At 41.7% G+C, this 18,520-nt stretch overlaps 1 protein-coding gene across 3 annotated transcripts in view; it reads left to right on the forward strand.

Moving 5' to 3' along the window:
* Positions 1–18,520, forward strand: part of adamts18 (ADAM metallopeptidase with thrombospondin type 1 motif, 18) — a 73,965-nt gene that overhangs the window by 23,719 nt on the left and 31,726 nt on the right. For all 3 annotated transcript variants that reach the window (XM_044096273.1, XM_044096281.1, XM_044096290.1), the window contains 9 exons: positions 1,610–1,715; positions 3,066–3,203; positions 3,517–3,670; positions 6,513–6,608; positions 8,109–8,257; positions 13,303–13,475; positions 14,149–14,279; positions 15,214–15,337; positions 15,484–15,728. In XM_044096273.1, the coding sequence (XP_043952208.1) occupies positions 1,610–1,715; positions 3,066–3,203; positions 3,517–3,670; positions 6,513–6,608; positions 8,109–8,257; positions 13,303–13,475; positions 14,149–14,279; positions 15,214–15,337; positions 15,484–15,728 (1,316 nt within the window). The remainder of the gene's footprint in view (positions 1–1,609; positions 1,716–3,065; positions 3,204–3,516; positions 3,671–6,512; positions 6,609–8,108; positions 8,258–13,302; positions 13,476–14,148; positions 14,280–15,213; positions 15,338–15,483; positions 15,729–18,520) is intronic.

Here is an 18,520-nt window from a genome sequence, read left to right on the forward strand (position 1 = left end):
GAAAGGTCTTAAAAGCAGTGACGTGCGGTGAGGTTCATAGCTGGTGAGGCACTGACGTCATCAGAATCAGATTTGCAAATAGATGCATAGATTGACAGCAGTTTACAGGTTATGTTTCACTTCTGCATCCTTACACATACAAACTGTAGCTCACAAAACACACATATTATCTCCTGCTTCGATTGAAAGTTCACTTGAGAAAACTTTTTTAGTGTTGTAATGTAGTCATCCATGTCGAAAGTCGGGATAGAGGAAAAAAAATCACTATCTCTATTATAATCTATCGCTGCACTTGACTTGCTTCCCGAATCGTTAGCCTAGCTCGCTGTCACTTACTCGGCAGTTGAGGAGTGAACAAGACGAACGCGTCTGGGATCTTGAGCGCCCCCTGCCATGAGGCAAGAGAACTGCCTGCCTCACCTCGAACCTGTTCTCTGCCGTTTATAATCGCTCATTACACGAAACACGTTACACAAACACAGTTGGTGACAAAAAGCACTGTACATTATATACATAAGCTAAATTATTGGAAATAAGTTCACATATTAAATTTGTTTAAACCATTTTATTGACGCCGTACAGCAACATGCTCTCTCCGCTTAGCAGCCAGCGCAGAGCCAGGGGTTGCGCAATCCAAGGTGAGGCAGAGCTCGCTGCTGCCTCACCGGCATCGCTTCCAAGCATTTGAATGGGAAAATAAGAAAATTCAGCGATTTTGAACAAATAAAAATCGAAATTGGTGAAGCTACATGAAAAATAAATATTTGTTAGTACAAACGACCGGATGAATATAACAATTTAAATTACTTTATGATTATATATTTTCTTTCTTTCCATGATGGCTGGTGAGGCACTGCCTCACCTGCCTCCCCTGACCGCACGTCACTGCTTAAAAGGCCTTAAATTTGGGTTGGTGAAACCTGCTAAAACCCTGAATCGACTAACAGGTAATCAGAGTTGACTTTAGTCAGGGAACAATTGATGCTCTGATCTGGACACCCTTACTTTGAATTTCACAAGATGATCCAAAAAGCCATCAAGTTGGGTTTAATGCTCTACATGTTGTTTAATATTTTGGATCTATGGAAGAAACTGTTCCTAGAAAAAGTAAAAGATGAAAACAAAAGGGATCAATACCAAGTATCTGGGCTGGCCTGTGGAAAGTTAAACCCACAACTAGGATTTTTTTCCCCCTAAAGCTGTCAGTCCTACTCCTGCTCAGTTTCTTCTCATCGTGAAACAGGATACAGCGAGATTCAGAAAACGGATGGGTTGATGTCGGATCCAAAAAGCAATCGTGGTTCTTCACTGATCTGCAATCACAGTCTAAAGAACAACGCTAAATAAATTGATTCTGACTTGTGAGGCTGCACCTGGACGCTTGTGTAAAACTCCCCTTCCTATAGGCAGCTCTGTACATATTTGACAAACGGTTTCTGCCTGCCAAACCTGTCCCAACAGAACGTGCTGAAAAAACAATGAAGAGAAAGTTGAGAAATTCTCATGTTTCACAGTTGAGACTTGATTCAGTAAAATATTTGGTGTTCAATCACCTGATGATACCAACAGTTGACCTTTGATCATTTTTTTTCCCTCTTCGTCTTGGAAGGTTTCGCCCCTATCAGCGGCATGTGCAGTAAGTACAGGAGCTGCACCATCAACGAGGACACAGGGCTGGGCCTGGCTTTCACTATCGCTCACGAGTCTGGACATAAGTATGTTTTTAAAAAAAAATGTCACAATGAATTCAATTAATTCTTTTGTTTTAGATGCAAATCATTCTGCATTTGTGAGGTTGTTAAGAATACATTTTAAAGGGGAATTATTATGTAAAATCAACTATTTTGAGCTTTACATCGGGTTTGTCATCAGAATCATCAAAATCATACCTGGAGTGTTGCCTTGCTGCATGTTTGAGAAATCCTTCCATTGCCATGGCAACCATTCACCAAAGTGCCTAAATGGACCTAGCTCCTCCTTCAAGGTCGAAGCTCCTCCTCAGAGCAGCAGTTTCTAAGTTTCCAGCCCTCCTCCTGTGATCCCACCCATTCAGCTCCTTCAGACTAGCCAGCAGGAATTAGCAAACAGCTGGTGGTACTGCACATCTGCTGAGCTCATTATACGAGCTGCTTCTCAGGCCAACACTGGTAAAAACTTTGCTTAAGTCAGTGTTTCTCAATTCCGGTCCTCAGGCCCCCCTGCCCTGCATGTTTTAGGTCACAGGTGTCAAACTCCAGTCCTCGAGGGCCGCTGTCCAGCAGTTTTTAGATGTGCCACAGGTACAAAACACTGGAATGAAATGGCTTAATCACCTCCTCCTTGTGTAGATCAGTTCTCCAGAGCCTTGCTAATGACCTAATTATTCTGTTCAGGTGTGGTGCAGCAGAGGCACATCTAAAAGTTGCAGGATACCGGCCCTCGAGGACTGGAGTTCGACACCCCTGTTTTAGGTGTTTCCCTTCTGCCACACACCTAGATTGAATATGTGGGTGATTAACAGGCTCCTGCAGCACTTGATGGTCATGCAATCATTTGAATCAGCTGCTCTGGAGTAGAGGCACGTCTAAAACATGCAGAGCAGGGGGGCCTGAGGACTGGAATTGAGAAGGGCTGGCTTAAGTTAGTAGAGGAGCCGTGTTGTGATGACTTCCTGAAGGCGGAGTTTCAGAAAGAGTGGGCGTTTCTTAAAGAGACAGAGGCCCAATTTCAAGGTGTTAAATTACAAAGTGAAATACATTTTAAGTCATATTTGATATATTCAGCATTTTTATAACAGCTGAAGGTAAGATGGTTACTTGATTGTGTTGTAAAATGGCACTGTGCTACTGGAAAACACGTAACACTTCTCCTTTAAGAGAGACAAAACTGGACTTGTGCTGGTAATGAATTGAGAGAATCAGTATTAAATGGCCATATTTTCAGAAACAAATGTCCTCTAAAGGCATATCAATACTTGGGAACAGATATTTAATTTTACTGTGTGGAGAAAATAAAATGTCAGAATGTTTATGTATTTCACTGTATTCTCCGAGCCAGAGCTCAACTTAATTTTTCTCTGTTTGTAGTTTTGGGATGATCCATGACGGGGAAGGGAACCCTTGTCGTAAGACAGAGGGCAACATCATGTCTCCCACTTTGGCTGGGAATAACGGGGTCTTCTCCTGGTCCACCTGCAGTCGGCAGTACCTCAGCCGCTTCCTTGGGTAGGCTCTACGACAGGAGAGTCAAACTCCAGTCCTCAAGGGCCGCTGTCCTGCAGTTTTTAGATGTGCCACAGGTACAAAACACTGGAATGTAAAGGCTTAATTACCTCCTCCTTGTGTAGATCAGTTCTCCAGAGCCTTGATAATGATCTAATTGTTCTATTCAGGTGTGGTGCAGCAGAGGCACATCAAAAGGTTGCAGGACAGCAGCCCTTGACGACTGGAGTTTGAGACCTGTGCTCTACGACTTCAGTTTATCCGCTGTTGCTTTCTTCATATTTTTGACGTTGCTCGTGTGCCGTCTGCTCACCAGAACAGCCCAGGCATCTTGCCTCGGAGACGAACCCAAGCAGATCGGTCAGTACAAGTATCCCGAGCAGCTTCCCGGCCAGCTGTATGACGCAGACACACAGTGCAAGTGGCAGTTCGGATCCCAGGCCAAGCTGTGCGGCCTCGATTTCGTCAAGGTAGTATCTTAGTGCTTTATTCTTCTTCTTTTTTTTTAACACTGGGGAGGGAAAAGGTAATTAGCTACAGTCATCTTCACTGCTTGCACACTTTTTTGTGAAAGCAAAGCTAGCAAGCTTTATTGTCGTGCTGCAACCACAAATTTATCATTAGGATTTAATGTGATAGACCTGCAAAAGTTGTAAAGCTGAAGGAAAGTGACATGAAGTTTCCAACATGTTTGACTAAAAATCTGAAAAGTAGGGATGCACCGATATGAACAATTGTTGCCGATAGTATTATGCGATGCTAACATTGCCTTTATGGCCAATAACCAATACCAATATTGTTTATATATTTTTACCTATCAGTTTGACACGAAAAAAATTACATTACTTCTCTTCTGCAGTTAAATAACTGTCACATGACTGAACAAAAGCCGCATTGCCAACACACACCTCTTTCCCTCAAACAGCATCAAGATGGAAGTAAACATCGGATGTTAATATCGGCCCAGTTTTATTTAGCAGACCGACATGTTAAAAAATGATGATGTGTATGTCAATAAGTATGTTAATGTGAATCCCTACTGAAAAGTGTGGCTTGAATTTGTATTCAGCCCTTCTGATTGAATAGTTGTTTTCATGCAGGAGCTGGTGAGGCTTTGCTCCAGATGGTTTGTGTACTGATAGGTTTGGAGACTTGCTCTATATATTTAACTAGAAGTGGAATTTACTTTCTGCTTCATAAATATGCACTACTTTCTGTAGGTCTATCACAAAACTAGCTAATAAAATAAGCTGAGAGTCAGTCTCTCTAGTTTTTTGCAAATTTTAAATCATGGAGATTCCTGTAAAATCAACAGATCCCAGCAGTTTTTTTGCACTAATGCATAATTATGAGTTTATTGTGAATTTTCCGCAAAAATGGTCAAATATATTTGGTTTAAGTGACTGCTAACTCCCACCTGCAGGTGGTGGTGTTTCTGCTGCCTCAGCCTTACTTGATGTCAAGCTATAGTCCGTGATCGATTTGGCTAGTAACCAAAAGTCACATTTACCGTCGTACACAAGCGGAAAAGTGACTAAATTTGCTAAATTTGCTAAATTTAATGCAAATATTTCTAAAGTAGCTGCACAAAATCACTGAATTTTATTGCAACAAAAACATTTGCAAAAATCCTGGAAAAGTATGAGCACTTTTACTAGGGACCTTAGCTCTAAACGTTTACTATAATATCCAGATCTGTGATCCATATAATTATTCAAGGCCTCCTGACGTTTCATCCGTCAAGTTTACATCCTTAAGTCTTTGGACGCCCCTTTGACAACTCTGAGCTTTAAACCACGGCTAATTAAAGCGGGCCCTCTGTGAGCTGTAGGGAAAATAACCTATAGAGGCGGATTAATGCTGTTTTCATTCTGATTTCCTATTCATGTGTCTCTTTGTCCGAGTCCGAGGTCCACTAGACCCTGCTGTAATGAAAAACAGCAACCTGTGATCATACAAGAGCTTAAACTGTCTGCGCTGCAGCTCCAAACTGGAACCCTATTATTTCTCATGATCTGGAAACCTCCCACCTTTGAGCCCATGTTACAAGCATTGCCCGCTCACACAACCCCCACCCCTCGTCCACGATCGTCGCTTTGACATAAGCCTTTACAATCAAAGTGCATTGAACGTCGTTCATTCACATGCAAATTGGAAAACAAGCATTCCTCTTGCTGCGTTGCTGGGAAGTTGACTCCACTAAACCGTCCATCGGGAGATTAACGCACGTTCATGTCGTCCCCGCGATCGTCAACGCGTTTCCCGCCGTCGGCCTTTCTTAGACGCGTACAAGACGGTGGGTGGCAGAACCTTATTAACGCTGGATTTGGGGCGCCCCCTTTTCCTGTCCCATGTTGGCTTTGCTGTCACCCAGCTGCTCGATGTCAGCCGAGCCGAACTGCGTGAGGACAAAGAATCAAACAAGCAGGACTATTTTGGTCTCGTCGCTCCTTCCTTGATTGTTCCTCTGTTGCAGCCGGGCGAGCCGCCAGCGACTATCGCCTGTCTTTCAACCCCGGATCTTCCCCTGCGCTCACCCTGCCTTTGTTTTGTCGGGTCAGATGACACATGCAATTATAGTCGCTCTTCATTAAAAACGTACATTGATTTGTTTTGACACTGAGTCTTTGTGGAGATGCCTGGTGTAGGTGGTGGGGGCCCGTTGACCGGGTTTGATGTGCTAGTGGTCTGGTTGGAGAACAATAAAAGTAGGTGACATTAAGCAGGGAAGCACCAATCCATGTTTTTCACTTCCAATACCAATGTCTATATCTGAGGTTTAATATCGGCTGATACCGATGCAATACAGAAAAACCGCACTGAATTCATTAACTCTTTAAACAGAGACGTAAACGTCCTAATTTATAAATGTATCTGATAATTATGCACCAGAACAGCACACTTAATTACACCAATAGCATATGAAGGTTGGTTAAACATGTAAAAACAGTTAAGGGAGTTGAACAGTCACTGTAAAAATAAATAATAAAGCAACTGAAACGTACAAAATCAGTAGGTTGTAAAAAATAGACTACGACAAACTTTCTTTCAAATGGTTCAGAAAGTGCAAAGGAATTATAGATATATTGTTGAATAATTAATAAAGCCTGACATCACTCAGAGCACAAAGAATAAAATTAGACTGAATAGATTCATTCTTATGGTCTGGGCACACTGTCACCAAGACCCAATTTAGAACTTTTCTTCAGTATTGGGACCGATGCAGATATTAATATCAGATCTAAGATTAAAAACTGCAGCCAGCTGCAAGTCTTATTTTGGAATAAATGTCTAATTTTTTTTGTTCAACAGGACATCTGTAAGTCTCTGTGGTGTCACAGAGTGGGACATCGCTGTGAGACCAAGTTCATGCCGGCTGCAGAGGGAACCACCTGTGGTCCGGACATGGTGAGCAAAGACATCCTCTTGTGAAGGATCGCTTTTCGACATTTCTGACAAGAAGCTTGTAACATTTTTGTCAGAACTTTAGACATTCTGACAGGTTGCAAGTTAGTGACATTGCACGTAATAATCTAACCTGTTAGATCATTACCAGTTGCAAGTAGGGCAAAAAGAGAACAAACAAGTTGTTAAAAATGGCATCTAAACTCGGCTTGTTCATCAAACTTAAGACCATAACCTTAAAAAGAAAAGAAGGTTTCGTTATTTTTTTGTCAGATGTTCACACTCTAATGAAAGAAACATCTTTCAGCTCTGTTCTTCTGTATCAGATGTTCTTCTGTATCTGATAGAATACAGATACAATATTGTTGTCACAGCTGACAACAATACGGTATCAGATGCCGATCTGATATGGTATTGATCGGTATTGCTCGATTCCGTATCAGATTGATATCGGCCGATACTAAACCTCAGATATCAGTATCAGAAATGAAAGATCAGTGCATTGTTACTTATTTTTTTTGTAACTTTCTTTTTTTTGTAAATTCTTTCTTGATTTGACTTAATTGTAATACAGAAGATAAACAACACATTCAACTACTTGCTTGGTAACAACATTTACATCAATTGTTTTTCTATTTAAATGTCTTATTTTGCCCATTTTCTGTCCATTTTTGATTCTTAAAGTTTCAATCCTTGTGTCAGTTTCTCCATCCTAGATATTTCGACCACTGTTGAAGCCCATAAGCTCCTCGTTGGGGTTTCCACTTTCCTGCAGATCTTCAGTAATACTTTCTTTGCTGCCATCAGCAATGTTTTTACTAAGTGTTCATCACTATCTTGAATAATTCCCTCCGAAAATACTTCTGGCCTTACTGGAACTTCAAAACATGACTCAAGATATCACTTTCCACATCCTCTCCAACAGTTCTGTTGTGTTTTTGAGCTGACTGCCTTTTAATTTTGGTGTTATGAGGCTCTTCCAGGCAAACTCTCTTCATGTCCGACAGAATTTGCACATGCTCTGCCATTTTATATCCTCGCTGCATCTCTACCTCACCGTATCACTTCCCATCTACTTTACAAGAATGTGCCGCTCGAGCAGCAGGCCTTACGCTGCACTTTGCGGTTATAACGTGACAACATGTGAAAAAGCACATGCAAAGGCGTTCAGGGTATTGTAAACACTAAGCCGGACCTTATTTCAAGTGTAGAAAGTTGATATTTTGACAGGTAGAAAGGTGGTGATGTGTGAGAGCGGCTCTTGGCTTCGATCAGCTGGGGAGTCATGCACAATGGATGTATGTTGTGCATGTTTTGGCTGTTGCTGCAAAAAAAAAAAAAGAAAAAGAAAAAAGAAAGAAAAAAAAGAGGGGCCTGGGCGTCCAGGTGTAGTGCCGGGCGTTTGTCCAACTCCCGAAACCCAGACGAGACACCCGAGCGCCGATACGTTTGAGCTATTTCTGTCCTCTTCTCCATTCTGTTCCTCCGGTCTTTTTCTTCCAGTGGTGTCGGAGGGGTCAGTGTGTGAAATACGGCGAGCATGGCCCCAGGGCCGTCCACGGCCAGTGGTCAGCCTGGTCCCAGTGGTCTGACTGCTCCAGAACCTGCGGAGGAGGCGTCATGTTCAGGGAGCGATCCTGCACCAACCCCAGGTTTGTACGCACACGCACTCAGACGGTCCCGTTTGATTATGAAGCCGTTAATCTCATCCACTTTCACTGCTCCGAAGCCGATTAGGTTGCCGAACAGATGAGGAAATAATTCATCCTGTCACACAGCTGACAGGAAAAATCTGACTTGCAGTTGTACCAGAAAGTTCTTGCTGAAGCCCCTTTTGTCACTAAAGCTTTTCTTTTATGAACACCTGAAAGAACTTTCAGCCAGGTCGCTGTCAGCATGGATGTGTGGCACACACACACACACACACACACACACACACACACACGCCAATACACACATATGCTTTTGTTTCTCTGTCTTTGCAGAAACTTTCCGTTGACATCCACTCATTCCTACAGCCTAACCCTCTAGTTTTACCTTAAACCTAACCATTACCATTACACAGCCATACCCTACAATGTAATATGTGTTAGGAAAAGGTCCCTGCAATGTATCTAAATATATGGCAGGCATACACACACACACACACACACACACACACACACACGCACACACACACACACACACACAGATAACTTTCATCTGTACTACTTGACAGTCCAGACTGAAGATCTGTTTCTCAGAAAGTCTCCTGATAGAACTCTTCTCTTTTTCTGAAGTCAGCAAACGTCCGCTGAACTTGTTCAATTGCAAGTACAAGTCCAGGTCGGTTCTGAGAAAGCATATCTCCCTACTAGCCAAGAGCTCTGTGAGCGTCGTTACAAGAACAAAGGGCATTGTTAGTTTTAATGTTGTGTTGCACAACAGATGTGCAGCACCTTGTTGGTACAGAGTACGCATCCAGATTTATGCGATGTTTCAGATCTTTGTCTCGGTGTCGAACAGAGCGACAGTCACAAAAAAGTACTAAATAGATTGCGTTCCTAATGAGTTCTATTAGTGGGGATTTTATAACAAGCCAGTGTGCCAGACTCACATTAGTTAAAATAGTTAATGCAATAAACCCCTGATGTATTTAGTTGGAATTTTATGAGGAAAGAGCAAGATAAATTAGCATAGCTTTGCTTAGCAGACTTAAGAAAGGATACACAGTTCCGATCTTTTTACAACGTATAATCTGAAACACATGGTGTGCATTCGTCAATACTTTGTAGAACCACCGTTTTGCTGCAATTACAGCTACGGGTTTCTTGGTGTATAAGAAAATGTTGACTGAATGAAGATTAAGATGAGATTTCTTTCTTATTGCAGACTACATGAAGATGATCCTGTGTTTCCAGTGCTAATGAGCTATTAGCAGAGCTATATGTTCCTTTAGCATTTTTGATAACTTCAAAAAATTTTAGCGCACTCAGTATCAACTAAGCAAATTTTTCCAGAGAGATTCTAAAGCACAGTTTCTTGACTGTTTTGTAAACTCTCGGTTTAATAAAGTTTGACATTTTGTTTATCAACAGTTCAGCATTCTTCATGTAGCCAGATGGCTATCTTCATGTTATTCTCTTTTTTTCCTTTAGCTTCATTAAAAACAAGAGACGTACAAACACACACACAACAAAAACCATATTCTGTACAAGTTATAAACATAAATCCAATATCTAATGCCATTAGTAAACTATAAAGCTAAAATTAAATTGTTTGAGAGTTTTAATCTTTCAAAGTCCAGAGGAATTTAATTTTAAGTTAGGACTTTAAAATTATCTTCTGGTTAATACATTCCTGGTGCAGTGTTTTAGTGTTAAGCAAACTCATTTTTATGATTAGTGCTTTAGGTTTAACTTTTTAGCAACTAACTTTTTAGGGTTTTTTGTGCTACCACTGTATTCTTCTACTTATTTTTATCTTATCAAGTGAGTGGCTTTTATCACTTTTTAATATTTTCAATTTACCTAGATGATGTGAGCGTTTTCAACTCAGGTTCCCATAAATTCCTCAGTAATATAAAGTATTTTCGGATATTCCAATTTTGTCCATTTCAACACAGTGCCTGGTAATATGCAGGCTTTCTACTACATCTTTCTCCTTGGTTCGGTTTACCGCTGGGGCCGACAGACTGGTGGGGCTACTCTGTCCATCTCAGCCGACTCGTCTCCTAATCCCCGTGAAGGATCAAAGACGCTCTCCGAGGCTGGCTGCTTCTCATATGATACACATTATACACCGTGACTGGCAGACCGAAAAAGGGCCACAAAGCCTTCTAAACCGGGTTAGCTGTCAAGTCCATTTATCATTCCTGTGGCATTAAACGCAACTCTGCAGGAGAGCCTGCCGACTGCAGCTGCTAAACTGTGAGTTCTGGGATCAGCAGGACAAGCGGGTGGACAGACGATGGTGAAGGGTAAACGTAAAATCCAATGAGGCCAAGTCATGATATCATTGTAAAAGCTCTGGTGCTTTAAAACCATAATAAAACAGTCATGGAAAACAATAGGACACCCCATTAAATTCTAGGTTCCCTACTAGGATTTTTTTTAATCTGTGGGAAAGCAGATAATAAGCCTGCACAAAACAAAAATGAACATTGAATTCTTCACTGAACAAAAGATGTCAGCAAAAACGGGAACATGTTGGTAAAATGCTTCCTTTAGCCACCTACCAGTCTTGACTTCGCTTTGTGGAAGGTTTTGTCCCATTTCTCACTTTGACAGCTATGAGATGTTTTATGGTGTTTCTTCAGTACAGATCTGGGCTCTGTCTCCATTCCATGATCCATTTCTTTGTTTTCAGCCAATCATTGGTCAATTTACTGATATGTTTTGGGTCCAGTTCCCATGTAGAATCCATGGCAAATTCTGTATTGCCATCATCTACCAGCTCGATGTTTCACTTAGTATGTGGTCCTGAAACTATGGAGTTGATTAATGTCGAAGATGTCCTCTGTTCTGTTGTCCAGAAAATATTTTGTCCAAAGAAGATTGTTGTATAAGTTCTGGTTTTTGTCCATGCTCTCTCTGGTCAGTTTGGTACTCATCTTTTTCATAGAGTGGTTTCCACTTGTGTAATTCGATGTGTGCCGTGTCTTTCTTATTATACCTGCATGCGATGTCGTACCAATGTAGCAGAACCCCGCTATATGTCCTGGGACGGTGTTTTACAAATTTTAGACACTTCTTTTGGCATCCTGTCATCTGCTCTTAAGGTGCATTTTAGCAGATGTTTTAAAGGTCCTTCACTTGTAGACAGTGCCAGTTCACTACAAGATGTGTAAGGTGTACAGCAAACATCTGAAATAAGGTTAAACATTTTGACTTATACAGACCTATGACAAAGATAAGTTTGCACTGAAAGTTGGAAAACCGTTTACAATACGTTCATCTTCACAAATCTCCACATTTTTGTATTGTCTATTGCAAAAAATCCATATAAAATAAATTACAGAATGGACAGTTGTGCATGATAAACTGTCACTGTCACTTTCTGAAGTGCTGTACATTAATTTCTCTGCCCAAAGACCACCTTCCAGGTCAAACACTGTCAATTTGTCTCTCATAAACAAGCCTGGGAGATTAGCAGGTTCATGAATGTGACCTGGTTTTGTCGGGATCACATTTTGTCAACATCTCCTTTTATCAGGGGTACATGACGACTCTTACTTGGACCCTCCTTTAGTGGATCTTCCCAGTCGTCTTCGAAAGCTCTTTGCTGCTCTGGGGCCATGGAATGTGGATGTATTAGCATGTGTAAGAGGCATGGTGGAAAATCCTGAGAGGGACCAGGAGGGAGCAGGTGAGTCACAGAGAGTGCGAGAGCAGACACGATGACCCCTGACCTACAGGGGTTTCCGCTTCTGTCGCCGGGCAGATTTACCAGGCTATTGGGACATCTAAGCACCCTTTTGGGGTCATGAGGTTTGCACACTTAAAAACTTTTTGAAGGGAAAGAGGATAAGGAAGAGAGATCCAAGAAGTTTGGCAAAACAAGAGTTTAGAATCAGGAAGGAGGCTCTAACTCTCCTTTCGGATCAATCGAGCGCTCTAATTAGGAGGACTTGACTGATGGCGTATACGGGGGAGTCCCCCCGCTAGCCCGCCGTAAGCACCTTACCATATGGTTTGTGTTTGTGTGCGGCTGAGTCTTAATAGGATTAGGACTATGAAAACCAGAGCCAAATCCCCCGTCTCACTAGAGGGAGGAAGATCGGCGCAGAGCAGGTATCGCCCATGCGTCCAAACCTCTCAGGATCTCCATCAACGTTGGCAGCAAAGTCCTTCTGTGATCGAGTCCAAATCTAAACGGATGCCATAAGCAGCGGAGTTGGAGGGGGATAAAAACAACTGAAACATACGCTGTCATCCTGAAAGTGTGCTTCCCGTTGCTGTAGACACAGATATTTCAGAAAATTAAAAGGGCTTCTCTTTATTGTGCTGAGTATTCTTTTACAAGCAGTTATTTTTTATTGGACACAGTGCGGTTCCCCAGGCTGTGTGGGTGTTTATGTGCATGTGCAATCCACTTTAGTAAACAACAAAACTCAATTTTCTCTGTTGGTGGTTGTTTGGGAATGCCTAGCAGGACTGAAGAGAGCCTGGGAAGTCAGACATGGAATCCTGGTGTTTTCAGACAAAAGACTGCTGCCATTTGTCTAACAGGGGGTGATTTCTCAGATGAAAAGAGCTGATATGCGTTGCTACGATACTTCAGATGAAAATTAATCTTTTTTTTAAAAATCTAACATTGATAAATTAAATAAACCACTTCTTAATTACTGCATTCACATGCTTGAATCAGCGAAATTTTTACGATTAAAACTCCAGAGGTTAAAAGTAAAAAATGCTAACCATTTCCTAACGTACCGTATGATTGTGTAGATGTATCCTGTGAGAATACTCAAGCAAATACTCCCAAGCATTCATTTTCTTAAAGTTCTTGAAAATCACATTTTCGTCGACTCCAAAAGCAATACCGAAACCTTTTTTTTTTTTTTTTTTTTAGCATAGATTCCTGAGTTGTCAGTAACCTCCTCTCTGTTCTGTAACCCAATCATTTTGATTCAAGTTGAGTTAGCTCTTCATTCGTGGCCATTGTCAGACTACCAGCAATTCATTGTTTAATGAAACTTGCTGTATTCCCAACCCAGGCCCCAGAACAATGGTAAATTCTGCCCAGGCTCGACTCGTCTCAACCAGCTGTGTAACACCAGACCCTGCCCTTCCAATGCCTTGGACTTCCGGGCCCAGCAGTGCGCCGAGTACAACAGCAAGCCCTTCAGGGGATGGTACTACAAGTGGAAACCTTACACCAAAGTGGACGGTAGGGTGGTCCGTTGAGGAATGACATGTACTTGTATTGTTCTTTTACCTTGAATGTACAGAGAGTTCTACAAAGCCCAGGACCAACTCTTGTATGTTCTGTGTTCCTCTGTTGGTCCAAATCTCTTTTCTAAAGTGTTTGCCCCGTGTAATGCCAAACTGTATTTACTGTCACAATGATCAGAGCCACAAAGCTGCAGGAAACTATGGCTGTAGGTAATGTGCATGGGAAACATGTAGCCACCTGTACACTTAAACAAGGGGAAGGATTTAAAAAAGGAAGCCTGCAGGCCAGCTTTGTTATTCAGAGAAAGGCAAGAGAGAGAGAGTGAGAGAGAGAGTGCGGTGAGGAAGAACAGCGTGTTGGCTGTCATCCCAGGCCGGTTTTAAACTGTTGATGAATGGAGGGGACCATGTGGAGAGGAACAGATTCTGAAATGCTTAATAGGACACTGGGCCAAGTCACCTTCACCATCATTCATTTTAATCAGAGGCGGCTGTAGAGGCCTGTCTCTGATAACTGATCTGAATTATAAAACAAAATAAACCACCAGAGTTCCACAAAGTGTTTCATTTTAGCCCCCTGCAAACGCTGTTCAGATTCTGAAACTGCAAAACTCACCAAGTCTTAGAAGAACTTTGGTTCATTCAGACATTCTTTCTCTTCCCTGCAGAAGAGGACATCTGTAAACTGTACTGCATTGCAGAAGACTTTGACTTTTTCTTTGCCATGTCCAGCAAGGTGAAAGATGGCACCTCCTGCTCTGACCATAGAGAAGGTGTCTGCATTGACGGAGTGTGTGAGGTAACTTGGTTTTGTGTTTTTTTGTAGTTTTTTTTTTCTGCATAGGGACAGACACAGATTGAACTGACCCCATTCACAGTTTTTGATATGGACGACATGGGTGGTTGCCCAGGGCGGCATTAGAAAGGAGTAAGATCCTCAAGGACTAGAAAACATAATATATCTTGTCTGTCATGTTGTGCCCTGAACAAGTGTGCTACTATTTGTGTGCACGTCTCCCTTGCTTTCTGCTGGATAAAAATAATGATAATTGCTCGCATTTTGATTGGTTGAGGGCATGGCAGAAGGAGGGGCTTGTCCTACCTTCAGGGAATCAGTGATGGTTCTCACAATTCCCATAAGAACCATCACTTATGACTGTGGAGTCATTTCAGGTTAGATGAAGAAAAATGTGTTTTTATCTGCATGTTTGATATCATCCAAAATCATGTTTATATATAGTATGGGAGGTATAAATTTCACAATCTCTTGCACATGTCTCTGTGACATGTCCTGTTCAATACTCTAACCTTGACCATTTTAACCCTGATGGACACTATCAAAGTAGAACTTCATATGAAATTATGACCCAATTTCACATGAAAATTTTATTCAGGTGGAACTAAGATTTGTGCCCAAAGATCTCACTTTAAGGGAGATATGAACTTGCAATCTGAGTGATTTGTCTTACGTTTGCAAAGCAGAGTGGGCATTGTTGCCAAGTCAAGACGTGGGACATTGACAGACTCCTACCCAGGGAGGGGCGAGAAACCACTTCCCTGTTTGTTTTTTTTAGTTCAAATGTACATAATATCTATCACACATTTCTGTGATTTAATTCTCTCTCCTTCACAAAACAGCTGGTTTTAGCAGCTGTCTGCACATTTTTGAGAGCTGCTTTAGTGAAAATGTTTGCCCCAGAAGCCTGTATAACAGAGCAAAATGCCCTTTTCAGGCTGTGGGTTGTGACCGTCTCCTGGGCTCCAAGGCCTCCCTGGACGCCTGTGGGGTTTGTAAGGGCAACAACTCCACTTGCAAGTTTTTTAAGGGCCAGTACACCCTTCAGCACCGGGCTAACGGTAAGCTCCACTAAACTTGTAGTTTTTGTGTTGGTGCTGGTAATCATACACTGAATAAGAGAGAAAGACTTGAATGGACAAAAAGGCAGTCTCTGATTTTAATTTTGCTATTGAACCTTAAGTGTGTTTCCTGTCTTCGTTCCCAGAGTATTACTCTATGGTGACAGTGCCGGCTGGAGCTATGGGCATTCACATTCAGGAGATGGAGGTGTCCACCAGCTACCTGGCTGTACGTTCCCTCAAGAAAAAGTACTATCTGACTGGGGATTGGACCGTGGACTGGCCAGGGAGGTTTTACTTTGGTGGGACTTTGTTTGACTACCAGCGCTCTTTCAACAAACCGGAGAGCCTGTACGCCGTCGGTCCCACTAACGAGACTCTGGTGTTTGAAGTAAGTCGCCGTAGCTGTAGCTCTGTTTGAACTCTGGGCATGATGTGGCTTTGAGGTAGGAATACGTTTGGCTTTAGCTTTGACTGATCTACCCCCTACCCCTCCACCGCACTCAGTTATATAAGATTGATTGATTTACCAAGAAGTATTTTACAATAAAGAAATAATCAAATTCAAATTTCTCCACTTTTTGTGCTTAATTTAGAGGTTTTGCCAATAGTTCAGTGTTATAAAGATTACTCTCTCAGGGCAGAGATTAATGTTTTTTTGTTACCCTTCCAGGGGGTCTTTTTGTGGGCTCTAGTGTCCCTTATATGAAAGTAGGCTGACTGGAAAGGGGGGCAAATATTGTCGGGTCTGGGAGTCGAACCCACAACATCCGCGTCGAGGACTCAAGCCCTCCAAGCATGGGTTACGCTATCCCCTACTTCAGCAAGGCACGCCCAGGGATTAATGTTTTTAATGCAGGATTGTCCCGTAGTACTGCCAGCTCCAGTGTTAACACAATCACTACTTCAGGTTCATGTTCAAGTTCACACAAAACCATAGTTTTGTCCCCTCTGGCCACTGACCTCCTGTGCTCTGTTGAAGGCATGTGGCTAATAGAGCGAGTCAAGTCCTTAAGTCAACTGCTCTGTCCAAGCAGGGATGAAAAGTGTAAATTCAGATGGTTGCCTGGAGTGAGGTGTTCTGCACAGCATACTGACTGATTTATGAGCTTTTTATTTATTTTTTTTCTTCCTTCATTCACATTTGGAGTTAGCGGTTTGTTACGAACCAGAGCTTGGTGAGGAGCACTTGTCTGTACCTGTCCTGAAACAGCATATTACGACGCTGGACAGGCAAATTCCCTAGACGTTCCACAAGTGGCAGAGTCATGCAGAGGTTTGAGGGAACGGAGCGGGGATGTGAGGGAAGTTCCTCTGCATAACTTTGTCAGCAGAAGCATCTATTTTCTCTTGACCTCTGAGCCCTGGCCATGAAAACAGAAGTGGAAACCAGCTGAAGAGCAGACAGCAAAGTGATGTTCATGTAAAAACTGGTCTCCACTTTGTCCCTTGGGCTACCAACACGGTGTGGTTAGAGCTGGAATGACTGGCTGCCGTGAGTTATATTTATTTCTAACATGCCTTGGCGGTCGCTTGTTTGTCTCTCTTGAAACATCCGAGTGCTAATGTTGCTATTTTGGTGAAGAGACTTTGGTCTGTGGCTTAGGGTGAGTTGCTGTTTGAAAAGTGCAGCATTGTCCTTGGTGACCCTTATTGAGATTTCAAACTCTTTACCCAAAGTTGTAGTTTATTTCCACCTCAACAGTGCCAGGTTTCATAGGCAGCGTCAACCATGCGGCTAATTACCATGACTGTACTACAATATCCAACTGGAAGCAATAGATGTCCAAAAACAGAAAACTAGAAGTATTATTTCACTAGAAATATTTGTCCTCTCAGATATACGATTGCGATATGTGAGCACCACGACTCTAAGGTGCTGGATTGTTTATTATTGCCACCAGGCCTGTCATTATAGCAAATTTTGCTGGACAATAGATCTCTATAAAATAGTAATAATCAGAATGTAAGTTATTGAGCTCATTTTAATTTGTCATGCGATTAATGGATTAATTGCATATCGCGACAGTATTAATTTAGATAAAAATATTTAAAGGTTTAGTTCAGATTTCTTTTCAGTTCAGTCAATATTGGCAACAGTTCACTCACCTGGTTCAGGTTAAGTTTATCTGTATAGCACATTTCAGAAACATGGCGGTTCAAAGTGCTTTAAATCCTAAAAATATATTTCAGTCACCATTTATGAAATTAGCAATAAACATTATATTCTGTCACTGTGAGCTTAACAGATGACGACACTGTAACTGACAAGCTAACTGAGGATGCAGGAGCATGGCGACATAACCTCTGAAAGCTTCAGCGAAGATGGGGAAAAACCTTTACATTACATATTGTCAAAATATCCATGATCATTTAGAAAGTGACGTTACATCAGAGGGTAGATTTTTCACACCCCAAAAGTATTCATACTGGTGTTACAACAATAAGAAAAATGGATTTTTATTTTAATCTTAATTGATAGACCAACAAAAAACACATATATTTGAGTTGGATGGAAACTTCTTCTGTTGTATTATTATTACTTCTTAAACCTTATTTTGGTTACTCATCATTTCGAACACATGCTGTCAATACCGTGACATCAAGTAAGGCTGAGGTAGCAGTGCAGTAGCAGTATGGAACACTGCCACCTGCAGGTGGGAGTTAGCATCACTTAAACTTGATGTTTTCGACCATTTTGCGCAAAATTTGCAAAATACTCAAAATTGGTGCGAAAGAAACATGAGAATCTCTTGATTTAGTGTCAATTTCCCTGAACCTGGATGTAAAAAAAAAAAGTAATTTGGCAGCATACGTAAAAAAAAACTTTGATTTTATTGATGAAATATTAGCTCACAACTGTTACATTACGTGTCCCTCTGGTGACTTGAGGCCACACAACAAGCTGTGGCGACTCTGATTTGACACATGGTTTTAGATCAAAACCTATTTATGTGTTACAATGTGTATATGTGGAAACTATTCATATACATTTGAAGTAAGGAAAATTAGGAAACCTGCCTTTTGTTACATTATTTTTTATTTGTGAGTCTCAATCGAGTATGTATCCAGCGTAGCACTCGGAGATCATGTAGATGATGTAAGCATAATCTGCATTAGTGCATCCAGTAATTACAAAAAGGAGACAGAGGTTGAAACAGAGATAAGAACAGACAGACGGGA

Source organism: Gambusia affinis, linkage group LG02 (assembly GCF_019740435.1).
Source record: "Gambusia affinis linkage group LG02, SWU_Gaff_1.0, whole genome shotgun sequence".
NCBI classification, from domain to species: Eukaryota; Metazoa; Chordata; class Actinopteri; order Cyprinodontiformes; family Poeciliidae; genus Gambusia; species Gambusia affinis.